This window comes from Monodon monoceros, unplaced genomic scaffold (genome assembly GCF_005190385.1).
Source record: "Monodon monoceros isolate NGI ecotype Baffin Bay Population unplaced genomic scaffold, NGI_Narwhal_1 Super_Scaffold_2, whole genome shotgun sequence".
Lineage (NCBI taxonomy): Eukaryota > Metazoa > Chordata > Mammalia > Artiodactyla > Monodontidae > Monodon > Monodon monoceros.
Window position 1 is genome coordinate 91,280,938 of NW_021703776.1, and position 14,243 is coordinate 91,295,180.

General features: G+C 42.0%; 1 protein-coding gene across 1 annotated transcript in view; it reads right to left on the reverse strand.

The window, feature by feature from the left end:
- Positions 1-14,243, reverse strand: part of PARP12 (poly(ADP-ribose) polymerase family member 12) — a 44,842-nt gene that overhangs the window by 24,977 nt on the left and 5,622 nt on the right. The window contains exons 3-5 of the mRNA XM_029233404.1: positions 12,174-12,474; positions 9,740-9,838; positions 4,322-4,445 (exon numbers count right to left, since the gene is read on the reverse strand). Of these exons, the coding sequence (XP_029089237.1) occupies positions 4,322-4,445; positions 9,740-9,838; positions 12,174-12,474 (524 nt within the window). The remainder of the gene's footprint in view (positions 1-4,321; positions 4,446-9,739; positions 9,839-12,173; positions 12,475-14,243) is intronic.

Sequence of the window (14,243 nt, forward strand, 5' to 3'; positions counted from 1 at the left end):
TGTAAAAGGGGACAAAATTAAAGATGGCATATACACTAAAAGGGATATTACAAGTAACTTTATGACAGTAAGTTTGAAAATAAATAAAATGAACAAACTCCTAGAAAAAATATCAACTTACCAAGTTGACTCAAGGAAAAACAGAAAACCTGACTGGTCCTAAAACAATTATAAGAAATTGGGTCAGTAGTTTAAAATCTTCTCAGGAATTAAACATCAGGCCCAGAAATTTTTAGAAACATGATCATTCAGGAAAAAAATAATTCTAATTTCACAGGATTTTTTCAGGAAAGGAAAAGAATCCATCCCAATCTCATTTTTATGAGGCTAGGAATTTCATAATATAAAAACCAGGCATCATTTATACTGTACACCTGTAACATATAATATTGTACATCAACTATACTTCAATTAAAAAAAACAGGCAAAGACAATATGAAACAATTATAGACCAATCTTATTCAAACGTAAATACAAAAATCTTAGACCAAATACTGGCAATACAAAGTTCACCATCATGTGCATATGTGCATGTGTACACAGGCTACGTATGACTTCAGTCTGGGAATGCAATGGACTTAACATTAGAAAATTAATGCAAATCACTGCGTTAACAAGTAAAGGAGAACAAAACATTGGCTCCTAATTAACATAGAAATAGCACTCAATAAACTTCAATTTCCATACACAATTAAAAAAAAAAACTCCTGGCATACTAGGAATAAAACTAGAATTGATTAGCAATGCCAAAGGATCCAAACATTCACACATGCTTAAGGAAAAACAATTTTAAATTACTCCTTTTACAATTAGGAAAAAAAGAAAAGAAAAATCTTCCAGCTATCACCACGTCTATTCAGCACGGTACAGGAGATCTTAGCCACTATAATAAGACAATAAAAAGAAATAAAATGTGTAAGAATTGAAAAGGAAAAACAAACTGCTATTCACAGATATTAACTTCTATACAGATATTGAGAACATATAGATAACTATACAGATAATTCAAATAAATTATCAGTAGATTCTGAGTTAAGGTATTTTAGTAAAGTTGCAGGATATAAGATAGAAAAGTCAACTGCATTTCTACACATCAGCAGCGAGAAAATACAGCAACAAAAAAAATGTAACTAGGGATGTAATGTACAACATGATTAACTATAGTTAATGATGCTGTATGGTAATTTGAACGTTGCTAAGAAAATAAATATTAAAAATTCTCACAAGAAAAAAAATGGGTAGAGGTAACTATATGAGGTGCTGGATGTTAACTAAACCTACTGCAGTAATCACTTGGCAATATATACTTGTGTCAAGTCATCGTGCTCTACACCTTAAACTTCTACAGTGTTGTATGTCAATTATCTCTCAAAAAAACTGGAGAAATTTTTTTTGAAAAAGGAAATGAAGAAGCTAATAAATCCCTAAAGAAAAAAAAATCTAACAAAAGATATACAAGACCTTAATGGAGAAAATTAGAGAACTACTGAAAAATATTAAAGAACGTGTAAATGAGATGCTATCACGTACATGAATAGAAAGCCTTGGCATCATTATGATGTCAGTTCTCCCCAAACTGATAATAGACAATGCAATTTCAAGTTAAAAAAAAATCACAACAGTGTTTTTTGTGAAAACCAACGGGCAGATTTTAAAATTTCTAAAGAGGAGCAAAAGACCAAGAGGCAACACAATTTGAGGAAAAATAAGGTGGGGATTTGCCTTATCACATGCTTAAACGTACTGTAAAGCACTTCTACATGAGACAGTGTGATGTTGACACAGAGACACACAGACCAATGAAACAGAAGAGGCCAGAAACAGATGGGTGTGTATTTGCTAACTCAACACCTGACACAGACAGCATTGAAAACAGGTGCAAAAAAGATGGCCTACTTACAAAAGTAGTACTTAGCATCTAAGTCTGAAATTAAGCTATAAAATGTATTCACATTTTGCCAAATCTGGCTCAGTTTTGGCGGGTTTAAAAATCGACTGACTTCTGGAAATGAATGGTAGAGATGGCTGCACTACAATGTGAATGTGTTTAATGCCACTGAACCTTACACTTAAAAATGGTTAAGATGGAAAATTTTATGTTATGTCTATTTTATCACAATTTTTAAATTTTATTTTTTTGCTGAGTAGAGTTTAAGACTTTTTTTTTTTTTTGCTCTTCTTTCGTCCGTAAGAACATCTTTCTAAAGATGTAGAGTCGAATTACAACATATTAAACAAATCACTTGGAATATTTCTTCTCTATGTGGTTTATCCTTTATCCCATATATATTTTGGTTCGTTTGTCTCATTTTGATTTTTGTTTTGTTTTTTTTTTTTTGATTTACTTTTCGAATACTTTTTTTTTTTTTACCTTTTTTATCCTAACATTTTATTTTTTTAATGGCTTACTTCTTTCTTTAAAATTTTTTATTTTATATTGGAGTATAGTTGATTAACAACGTTGTCTTAGTTTCAGGTGTACAGCAAAGTGATTCAATTATACATATACATGTATCTATTCTTTTTCAAATTCTTTTCCCCTTTAGGTTATTACAGAAAATTGAGTAGAGTTCCCTGTGCTATATAATAGGTCCTTTTTGGTAATCTATCTTAAATATAACAGTGTATACATGTCAATCCCAAACTCTAAATGTTTTAAATATATTTTTTAAAAGTGGTCTTTGGAAAAACTGGTAATTCACCTGCATAAGAATGAAACTGGACCTACACTTCACCACACACAAGGAGCGGTTAATACAGTTCTTAAAATGTTAAAAATTTTTAAAGAAAATTCAGGACAAGTATTTTATGGTCTCAGGATAAGGAAGGATTTCTTACGACACAAAAGGTATAAAACCTCCAAAAAAAAAAGAAAAGAAAAAAGTATAAAACTATAAAGGAAAGAATGGATAAATACTTCTCTTCATTTCATAAGCTGACAGGAGTTCATTCATTTTCAACACACATTTAATACTCAGAAACTTGAAGAGTTCCAAAACTAACTAATGAAGAACACAACCTTCCCCCTCAACAAAACAAACTACAAGCACAGACATTTCACAGCAGAAGAAGCATAAATGGCCACTGAACATGTGAAGAGACACTTTCCCTCACCAGGACTCAGGGATATGAAAATGGAGACCTTATTTTACACCGAAGACTAGAAAAGTGCAGACGTCAGACTACACCAAATGTGCAGTACAATCACTGTGGAAAAGAATCTGGCATCCCCTGGCAGAACTGAGGAGGGACCAGCCTACCTCCCAGCAGGCGCACCCCTGAACACCTACCCCAAGGAAGCCTGCGCACACATGGCCCGGGAGGAGCGTCAAGAACAGAGCCCTGAGAGAAGCCTCCAGGCAACAGTCCAGAGTAGCTCCATTCAGATGAGGTTCAAGGACAGGAGAAACTATCTGTGCTGACAGACTTTGGAACAGCGGTGGTTTACAGGGTGGGCACTGACTGGAAGGGGGCAGGAGGGGACCTTCTAGGTGATGAAAATGATCTACAGCTGGATCAGAGCGTTGGCTACTGCAAACGTACGTACCTTCCTCAAAACTCACTGAACTATATACTTAATATCTGTGGCATGTCACCGAGTATAAATTTTAACTTAAAAAGCCTCAAAAAAAAAAAAAAAAGCAAGAGAAAGAGAAGGGGGGACGTAGGTAAGAGCTGGTTATGTGAGCCACTTAATCTTCTGAAGGGGGATAATTTGTTTCACATGCTTTACCAGTAGCAATTTGCACATAATTGCACCCTAAGCACAAATTTATTTTATCCACTCAAAAACGGGCTCAAATTCTCTTCTTGGCAACACATTTTAGCAAGTTTAATCCAAGATTTGAAAATAAGGCTACCCAGCACTTCCCCATTTACTCTCAACTGACTAAGTGAAAATACTAGGACATACTTAGGAAAATAAAAAAGGCTGAACAATAAACAGTAGTTCAGCTGTATGACTTTACAGGCAAAGGCTCTAAATTTCACAAATGATTGCCTCTTGCTTTTCTGGACTAATCAATGAGGATATATTTACATGATCAATCCCAGCATCAAACAATTCAGAACTTACTTGGTACCCACCCCTTCTCTCCCCATAGCTCCTCCGTGAAAAAAGAGAAAGATGGGGCAACAAGGGCACTAACCACCAGCATGACCATCAACTTCCAATTTCATGCACGGAGCTTCCAGCCTCCTTACTCTGTGTGTGTGCATCTGTGTATGAAGCCCATCAAAATTAAACCCTTCTGTATCTAAACTTCCCGTACCACACACAAAAGTCCAGGCACAAAGCAGACACAAGTGACATATTTCATACCCGTTTCTTGCAGGGTTGCTATAGGCCTCCTCAATAAGGTACATTTTATGCAAATCCTTCCACGTGCCTCCATCTAAGACTTGCCATCGATATGGCAAATGGAAATGAACTCTACTGCACCTATCTGAAATAAAAATATAAAGAAGTGAGCACACTGGCAATACACAGCCTGGCCCAGTCCCACAGTTCTCAAGGGGTATGGTGCCTGCTGACCTGGGAACATTCTGGAAATCTATGAGGGAGCCTTTTTTAATGCAGTCATACCTGAGCATTTAGATACCAAATACTATGCATTTTAGGATATACACTTTCCTTTTATGTCTCCCTTGTTAATAGGACATTAAACACATTAAACTGATTTTTTAAAAACTGTGTGTTGGTGGGTTACATTATGTATGAATTTCATGTCATGAGAGTAAAGAAGCTGATCATGAGATAGATGGTCGAAGGCTCCATGTCTGCAGGGGCAGTCTGTCCGTGCATTACTGCTATACACGTGACACTTGGATGGGGCGTGGTCACACCAGAAATGGGAGTTGGTTCGTCTCTACCAGAACCATCCCAACCCCAGCAGGTCCTACAGCAGGTGGGTCAGCAGTGTGGTTTCAGCCCACCTTGATCTTTCTGGCTGCTAAGTTACTCACCCCTCCTCAACACACCCCACCCCCCGAAGGCATTGTACACACAGCCCGGGTCTACGGTTTCCATCCAACTACTCCCCCATGCCTTCCGTGTGCTCCCGGGGCCTGTACCTCCTAGCACCTCCTGCCCACCTTGCCTTGGCTCATGCCAGCCGCTCACCTGGAATGCTGCCCACACCCTCTCTCTACCTTTCAACAGACTGTGAGGTTCTGGTACATCCTGATGGAGGAATGTTGTGAGAGGAAAGAGAGACACAAAAGAAGAGCAATGGGAATCTTCACACCGACACCTGCAGGACTTATACTATTAGGTAGAAAGATACATAGGTGTGGAATGCCTCTATTTGGGTAAAAGAATAGAAAAAACAAGATTAGCCAGACTCGGACTAAATACGCATATATGCACACATTATTCCTTGCTGTGGGGGGGGGTGGGGGCGATGGGAGGACTGGGTGGCGCAGCACAAAGTTATGAGGAGAGATTTGTTTTGAATTTTGAACCACAAAAATATATAGTCCAAAAAATTAAACATCTAGTTAAGTGAAAAAAGATACAAAAGAGCGTTCATAGAGTGTACCTGTGTAAAGAGAAAGACTAAACATACACACTTGTGCTTGTATAAAATCTTGATGGAAAAATATTCAAGGAACTAGTAATAATGACTGTTTCTGAAGGGAATCTGGGTGCTGGGGAAAAGGGTTGTGACGAAGACATTTCTTACTGTCTTTTGTACATTTTTAATTCATCTTTCAAAATAATAACAATGAAGCATGGCTAACTTGACACCTGAAAAAAATTAAAATTTTCTAACATCGTACGCAGTCTTTCAGGCAAGTCTTAATGCCACTTCTTTCCCAGAGACCCTGCCAGGGAGCAATGGGGTGGCAGGGACCGGGGAGGAAGTGGGGAGACGGCCTGGGCTTGTCAAAGACCAGGCCTGGGGCCAGGCCGACAGGGCTTAGAGAACAGGAGGAGGGATTTCCCAACCAAGGAAATCTCTGCCAAGTTCAACCAGGCTGGAAACAGCCCCACTGGGGAGTCAGGATGTCCTGACCTGTCCAGAGTTAGGGCAGGGATGGCTCACACCAGGCCAAATGGAGCCCTCTTAAGACTCCTGACCAGGGGTGTGGACAATAAAGTGATAACCAGGGGCTCGACCTGAAGAGATAAGGCCACAGCTGTGGTCCAGAGGTCACGACCAAATAAGATTCCCTGTTTCCTCCTAAGGGGCACTAAGGGAAATGATGAGGAATGAGTGTTCAGTCGCTCATCTATACAGGTGAGTCCTGGACAACCTGAAGAAAGGCTCTCCCCTTAAGAAGGCACCTGTCAGGGTAGGAGCACCACCCACCCCTCTCCAGGCTGACACTTCCTTGGGAAGGACATAGGGGCCAGGGGAAGGCACTGTGAGGCCTGAAGCTTCTAGCTCTTAATCCAACCTGAGCATGGAGCCCATGCTGCTCACAAGCCGGCAGGTGCCCTGAGGAGGAGGATGCCACACAGGCCACTGCAGCCATGAAGATGGCAAGAGCGGAGTCCTAGCTCAGTGCTGGGGGTGTAAAGCCCCTTCTCTGCTACAACTTTCCTGGTCCTTCTGTCCCCTCTCTCTGTTTCCCTCCCTTCTTCCAATGTTCCCCACCTCACTGTTGCATTCCCAAGTCTAGGTTTTCTAGAAGGTTAGTCACAGAAACCAAATCAAATTGGCAAAGTACCCACATCCACATCCCCTGTCTCCCTACTTCCCTTAAAATGACAGATCACAGAGAAGAAGAAATCCAAAAGCACTGGAAAACGGAGTACCATCAAAAGACCAGAATTACTAAAGAATTCCTAGAAATATGAAGCAGTAAGAACCAAACCAACAAAGAGAGAAAAATACATGTAGAATATGCAGAAGAGAGCCACCCCAGAAGTAGGAAGGAGCTGGGGGCTTCACAAACTCAGAGTCAGGCGTAACAAGGAGCAAGAAAGACACCCGGACAAGAGCACTGAGAGGAATCAGGACCCAGTGGAGCAAGTGCCCCATCAGTGCCTTGCTTGTGCCCAGCAACCTTGTTCTTTGTTCCATGGAACACGTGGGTGTGGATATAGGGGCTGGAGAGAGAAGCATGCGAGAAAGCCATCAAAGCCCCCGCCCTGACCTTCGAACATACGCTAGCAGCCCCCGCAACCAAGCAAGACTTACCGCCTTTTCCCCATTAAGCCTGGAATCAGAATCGGCCTCCACCAGTAGGCACAGGGATTTGAGTACCAACATGGGCACACAACCAAGAGCCACCCAACACACGAGGAAAAATAACACAGACAGGCAGCTAACTCACACAGAAGAATCAACCCCTAAAGAAATAATTTTTGGAGAAAACAGATCAAGAGAAACCACCAGACCTAAACATAAAAGCTAAGCCTATAAACTTCTGGAAAAAAAAAAAACCCATAGGAGAGACATTTTCCTGGGCCTGGAAGAGACAAAGATTTTTAGGGCACAAAAAACACAAACCATTAAAAAATATATTAAAATGGACATCAACATAAAACATATTCTTCCAAAGATACTGTAAAAAAAAAAAAAATGAACATGAAAGACAGACTGGGAGAATATATTTTCAATACCTATATCTGACAAAGACATGAATAAAGAATATTCAAAACTACCAGAAGTCAATAATGAGAGATCAAACAACCCAATAAAAAAATGGGCCAAACAGTCACAAAAGACCACACGTTGTATGATTCCATTTATATGAAATATCCAAGCAAACCCAGAGACATAATGTAAATGCCAGGAGCTGGGGGGAGGAAAGAATGGGTAGTGACTGCTAATGGTTATGGATTTCTTTGGAGGTGATGAAAATGTTCTAATATTGACTGTGATGATGGTTGCACAACTCTCACTATATTAAAAACTATTAAATGGGTGAATTGTATACTATATGAAATATACTTAATATCTTAACAAAATTGTTATCTGCCTGTAAAATAGGCAAAAGATTTAAACAGATACTTCACAGAAGACATACAAATGGCCAACAGGCACATGAAAATAAATGGTAAATATCATTACTCATCAGGGAAATGCAAATGAAAGCCACAATGAGATATTACTCATTTGCTAGGATGGCTAAAATTTATAGGACTGACTATACCAAGTGTTGGCAAGGATGTAGAGCAACCAAAACACTCACACACTGCTGGTGGGAAGGTGAAATATATCCACTTTGGAAGACAGTCTGGCTGTATCTCGTAATGTTAAACACACATTTATCATATGATCAGACATTCCACTTCTAGGTCTTTACCCAAGAGAGGAAGACATACATCCACATGAAAACTTGTACATGAATACTGATAGAGGCTTTATTTATAAAAGCCCAAAACTGGAAACCCAAATGTTCATCAACATATAAATGGATAAACAACTTGTAGTTAATCCATGCAACAGGAGAATACACGCTGTATGATTACATTTATATAAAATTCTGGAAAACACACATCTACTCTACATCAACAGAAAGTAGATCAGGATTGCCTTGGGTCGGGAAACTGGGGGGTGAGGATCGACTGTATAGGGGCATAAGGGGAATTTTTGGAATGAGAGAACTGTTCCGTATCTAGATTATAGTGATAGTTACAGGGGCAAACATACTTACCAAAACTCAAAGGGTATACTTAAAATGGGTGCATTTTATTGTATGTAAATTATAACTAATAATGTTGATTTTTAAGACTATATATATACACACACACACACACACACACACACACATATATATATGTATATATACAGCACATATTCCTTGACCTAGTATTCCATTTCCAGGAATCTATCTATGGAAATACACATGTGTACTCAGATGCTCAGGGGAAAAAAATCACTCTAATCAAATACTACAAAGTTGTTTTTAAAATCCCGGTAGACATACACATACATATCAATGTAGAAAAAATCTCAAGGACACACCATTAAGTAAAAGAAGCAGATTAAATAATGTGCATGTTCCCATCTGTTGAAAAATATGTGAAACAAATATGATCACACGTCACATGTTTACCTTCAGAGAAGGCTGAAGGAAGACTTCAGACTTTACTCTGTATCATTTCACTCTTTTACAAAGTGAAAGTATTCATGAATTGCTTGGGTAGTTTTTAAAGACTGAAAACAAAACAGGAAGTTTTGGTGTTTGTTTTTTTTTTTAAGCAGAGTCACCAAATTTGAGAAGGAATCTTTCTTCAAAGCCCAGGACAGCAGCAAGAACAAAGGTTTAGTGAAAATACAGTCTCACACCCACACAAAAAACAAGATTTGCTACTTCTGATAAAAGAGAGAATGTGGAGAGAAACCCCAAACTTAAATAAATACTCATCCCCCAAGAGTGAACACAGGTGTCTCCTCCTGAGGGAGGGCATTCCTAGGTTCTAAGGTATCTCTGAGACTACAACCTCCCTCCATAAGGGACACTAGACTGGGCATCCAAGTGCCTTTGCAGGTCTCTGACCTCACGCTATGTTGACCAAGGGGCAACACTTGACACTCATTTGCTGCATGAACCAAACAGTCATGCTCCCCATCTACAGTTTGATCTTTAGAAACTCTAGTAATTCCTACCACCCTCAACTCCTCAACAAAATCACTGAAGTGCCACCAGCTCACAATTAAGATGGCCTGACCCTCTCTGGATGGGGGGGAGAGGACCTCGAGGGTGGTGTCAGAGCAGAGCTCTGGGAACCAGAAGCAGTTATCCCGCCCACAAGTGGATGAAGGGGTTTCCCCTGACTCACCTTGAAAGGTACAACGTTTCCAGATATGGAACAAGCAAATCTGATCACTCTCCTCTTGGTTGGCACTGTTTGGGGACACAGAACCTGCATCTCTTCTTTCTACAAAGAAACACTGCAAAGATGTATCACCGATGCTTCTGACACGGGGTTGGGGTAGTTCAAGGTACAAAGGAGAGAAAAAAGGATTCATTCATCCCTCTGCACGAGGCAAAAGTGGGCAAGGCAACCTCACAAAATCTTATAAAGTTCTGGATGAAAGGACCCTCAGACATAAGGTGGGCCCTCTGCTTTTTAGGGAGGAATCAGGGAGCCCAAGGTCACAGGGCTGCTTGCCAAATCCAGGATGTCATTGTTGGGGGCTGGGGGTGAGTCTTTTCTCAACTCTGGCTGTGCACCCAATTCACTAGGAGACCTGTTTAAAAATAGAAGTGCCCGGCTCTACCTCAGATTGACTCAATCAGAAGCCTTCAACAGTGGAACCTGGGACACTTTTTTAATAGGGGGGAACCACTAACCAACACATTTTCCTTCTGTATCTACTGATGTGATGAGCCCAGAGAGCAAGTGAAGGCTGCATTTTATAAACTAGATTTGATTGCAAAAGCAAATACTTGTCACATGAACTATTAGAATCGGGTGCCAATACCAAGGAAAAAATAACAATAAACAGAAAGCCCACAATTCACAATGAAACCTAATTTAGGTTAATTATAAAAATTGTAGGGACTTCCCTGGTGGCGCAGTGGTTAAGAATCCGCCTGCCAATGCGGGGGACACGGGCTCGAGCCCTGGTCCAGGAAGATCCCACATGCTGCGGAGCAACTAAGCCCGTGCGCCACAACTCCTGAGCCTGCGCTCTAGGGCCCATGTGCCACAACTACTGAGCCCGCGAGCCACAACTACTGAAGCCCGTGTGCCTAGAGCCCATGCTCCACAACAAAAGAAGTCACCATAATGAGCTCACACACAGCAATGAAGACCCAACGCAGCCAAAAATAAATAAAAATAAATAATTTTTTTCAAATATTGTAATATAACAAGAGCGTGCAAGTGCTCTCAAAGTTTACCTTTACTAGAAGTGCTTCAATGAGCCATTACCTAATAATTACACTTCAGTGGGCCCCAACTGTCAACCATATAAGCATATAAAACTCATTAGCAAACCCTCCCTATTTTGTTACTCATCTTCCCTTGTTGTTTTATAGGCCCCTCAGACAGCCACAGGCTGCACCTTAAAACCTACACCTGTGGAGCCTTAGAGCTGGCCTCCCTCTCCCCCCAGGAGCAGGTATCCTCCCCTCCCTTTCTAACAAGGCCATAATCCAATTGACACTTTTAACAAACTATTTAAAGCAAAACCTGTTTGCTTCTAGGCTTCTCACTGTTGAAAGAAACTAACCAAAAATAATTGAAGAAAATGTAAAGAAAAAACATATGACAAGGACAACTTTCAAATATAAAAATCAGGTAAGATTAGAGTGATAAGTTTGTTTGCTGGTCATCCTGGCACTGGTATTTTAGGAAGTGTTCTATTAAAAATCCTAGATTATCACTACAGCTAACAAGTAGGGGGGAGCCACGGCTCACAGTCACTAAGGTATAAACAAGGCCCAGGACAGTGGCCAGCACATGGCCAGGACTCAAATTTGTTGAATGAGAAAATGGATCATCAGAATGGCCAGCCTACAGCAGATACTGTGAAAATCCAAAGGACACCAAGGCATCACAGCCTCCCTGAGGGACCATGGTATTCACGTCCCAACCAACAGGTACTCAAGAAATGCTTATTAAATAAACAATCTCTGTTCAAAATCCCTCCATTTGCCTGTCACTAAGCTTGATATTTCTCAAAAAAATTTTTTTAAAAAGTGTCCTGACAGATTCATCCATTCAACAAATGTCTCAGTGCCTACTGTGGTCGGCACTGTCTAGAGATGAGCGGTGAACAAAGTCAATCTGCAGTGACGAAAAAGATCCATTCATGTCAAGAAGAGAGCTGAAATTAAAATATGCTTCATTCAAAAATAAGTAAATAAAATATGCTTCATTCACTCATTAAAAAATATATATATAAACAGAATGCAATGCAAAGGATGGCCCCAGAGTTGTACAGCATGGCATTAACTCTGGGGTCCCTCACTGGAAAACAAGCTCTCCAGGGGGGCAGAGGGAAGACTGGATAGGGAGAAGCAGCATCTCCAATCTCTGTGCAGATGAGGCCCAGAGAGAATTCACCCACCCTCCGACACCAGTCGGCATTTGTTTAGAATGTCTTGCTCGTTCACAGCTCTGACTTCAACTCATCTTCACAGTCCCCACTGGCCAGGAGGGGATGGCCAACTGCATTTTACTAGAAGCAGCACAGACTTGTCCAAAGTCACACATGCCATTTAGCGGTCAGCTGGCATCCAGGAGCCCCAGCCCAGAGCCTTACCAGAAGTCCCCTGTGACACACAGGGAGAAGGCGGCACTCTGATGGACGGAGAGCTCTTATTCTTGATGTCATGAGCATTTCTGTAAATGGAAGGCAGCCTGCTCACCAGCTCTGACCTCATGCCCAACTTCTCCAGTTTTTCCAGGTTCTCAGAATTAGAGAAATCATGGGATCTCTTACAGCCAGTGCCAAACTTGCATTCACCCTGTGAAAAATACTGGCAGATGTGGAGTTTGACACATTGCTTTTTAAAGGAACAAGAGCCATAGGGTCCATGTCCTTTGTTGTAATGAAGGCAGATCTGTTAACAGAGAAGGAAAAAAGACAGCAGCTTAGAAAGGCCTCACACAACACCACCTCCTTACTGAGCCTACTACTACTTCCTACTAGAGAAAGAGGTTCCTCCAGAGACCTAGCCAAGGCTGCGATCCCATCGCGACACTGGTCGCACAGCTCTGAGAACACCCCTCACTCTAGATGGACGCCACTAGCACATGCCCTTGGTAAATGGGACCCGGGGAGGACAGCGGACTGCTCAGAACAAGCCCCTCCACCGGGAAAATCCAAAGTACATCCAGCTGATCAGAGCTGCTCCCTTCACACGAAACAACATTTTAATGTAACTCACACAGCAAACCTTACACTACTAACAAACCTTACACGCTACCTACCCCCTGCCCCCACTGATTCACCAACTCTCTCTAACTCAGGGCCCAGTTTCTCCCAACACTTTTTTTCTCCAATTCTAGGTCAAAGAGGCTCTGAGGATTTAAAGTATCTTCAAGAAAGCCAAATACAGCCCTTTCATTTCCCAAGTGCAAAATGAGACTCAGAGAAGCTAACAGGCTTGCCCTGGGTCACACAGCTGTCTAACACACCTGGCACATACAGTACCTGCTGGACAGGGTTGTTGGTAAGGTGGGGCTTGAACTTGAATCAACTGTTCCTTTTCCTCTACATTCCACGTTCTTGGAGATGGGAACTAAACCAGAGACCACCAAGGGCCCACTCACTCAACTCACAGGCATTACACTGAACAGAGGGCTACAGAACCCAGGCCCAGATCAGCACGGGGTCCCTACTGGAAATGGAAGCCCCGAGGGAAAAGATCAGAGGGAGCTGGGCCCTAACCTTGATCCTGCCACTTACAAGCTGTCTGACCTTGGGCAGGCCACTCACCAGCTCTGAGATTCCGTTTTTTAATCCCCCAAATGGGAATAATGCCACCTACATTGCTGGGCTATTGTGAGAGTTAAATAAAAAATATACCAAGTGACTAATACAATGCCTGGAACACAGTGGGTGCTCAACTCACGGTGGCGGCCCCCAAATGGTCAACTGATAAGGGGGCTAGCCTGAGAGTAGCGGACCTGGCAGGAAAGCTGCCCTGGATCTGAGCTTTTGGTCACAGCCCCCATGCGCTGGCAACTGTGTCCTGAAGCACCCCACACACCCCAGGAGACAGAGGCTGCGCATTCCAGGCCGGTCACCTGCTGATTCAGTTCTCATACCACTAACAAGGTGATCACTCCAAAAAGTTAATGCCTACCCTCCCAACACAACCTCGCCCCAAATCCTGCCTGTGACACAGGAGGCTGTATGGCTGAGCCTCCACCTTCGCATTTCTCTCTCCCCTCCCCCTAAGTCCAGGTCGTGCCAACTTACACACTGTGCCCTGACCAGGTAGGCCCCCCGTTCTCTGCTTCCCTCTTCCCACACCTTCATCCTTCACTCGCCCTCCAGCACCCAGAGCAGGCACCATCTACTCCAGGGCACCTTCCCCGGTGCCCAAACTGTGCCCCCGAGACCAGAGCACTGACTCCTGCTAAAGCACCTACAACAGCACCTTGCTACCATCCACTACTGCCCCACCCAGTAGCTGTGCCCCCCCGAAGAGCAGAAAGGGTCTTTCACCTCCTTACCACCAGCGCTCGTCTGTAACGGATTGTCAATAAAGGTGAGGTGAATTAAATCTATACTAGTTTTCAAAAGGCAAAGGAAAACACTTAATACCTGTTATGTGCCAGTCATTTGCTACGTAGCATCTTTCTCAAATGGGAGGTTTCAACT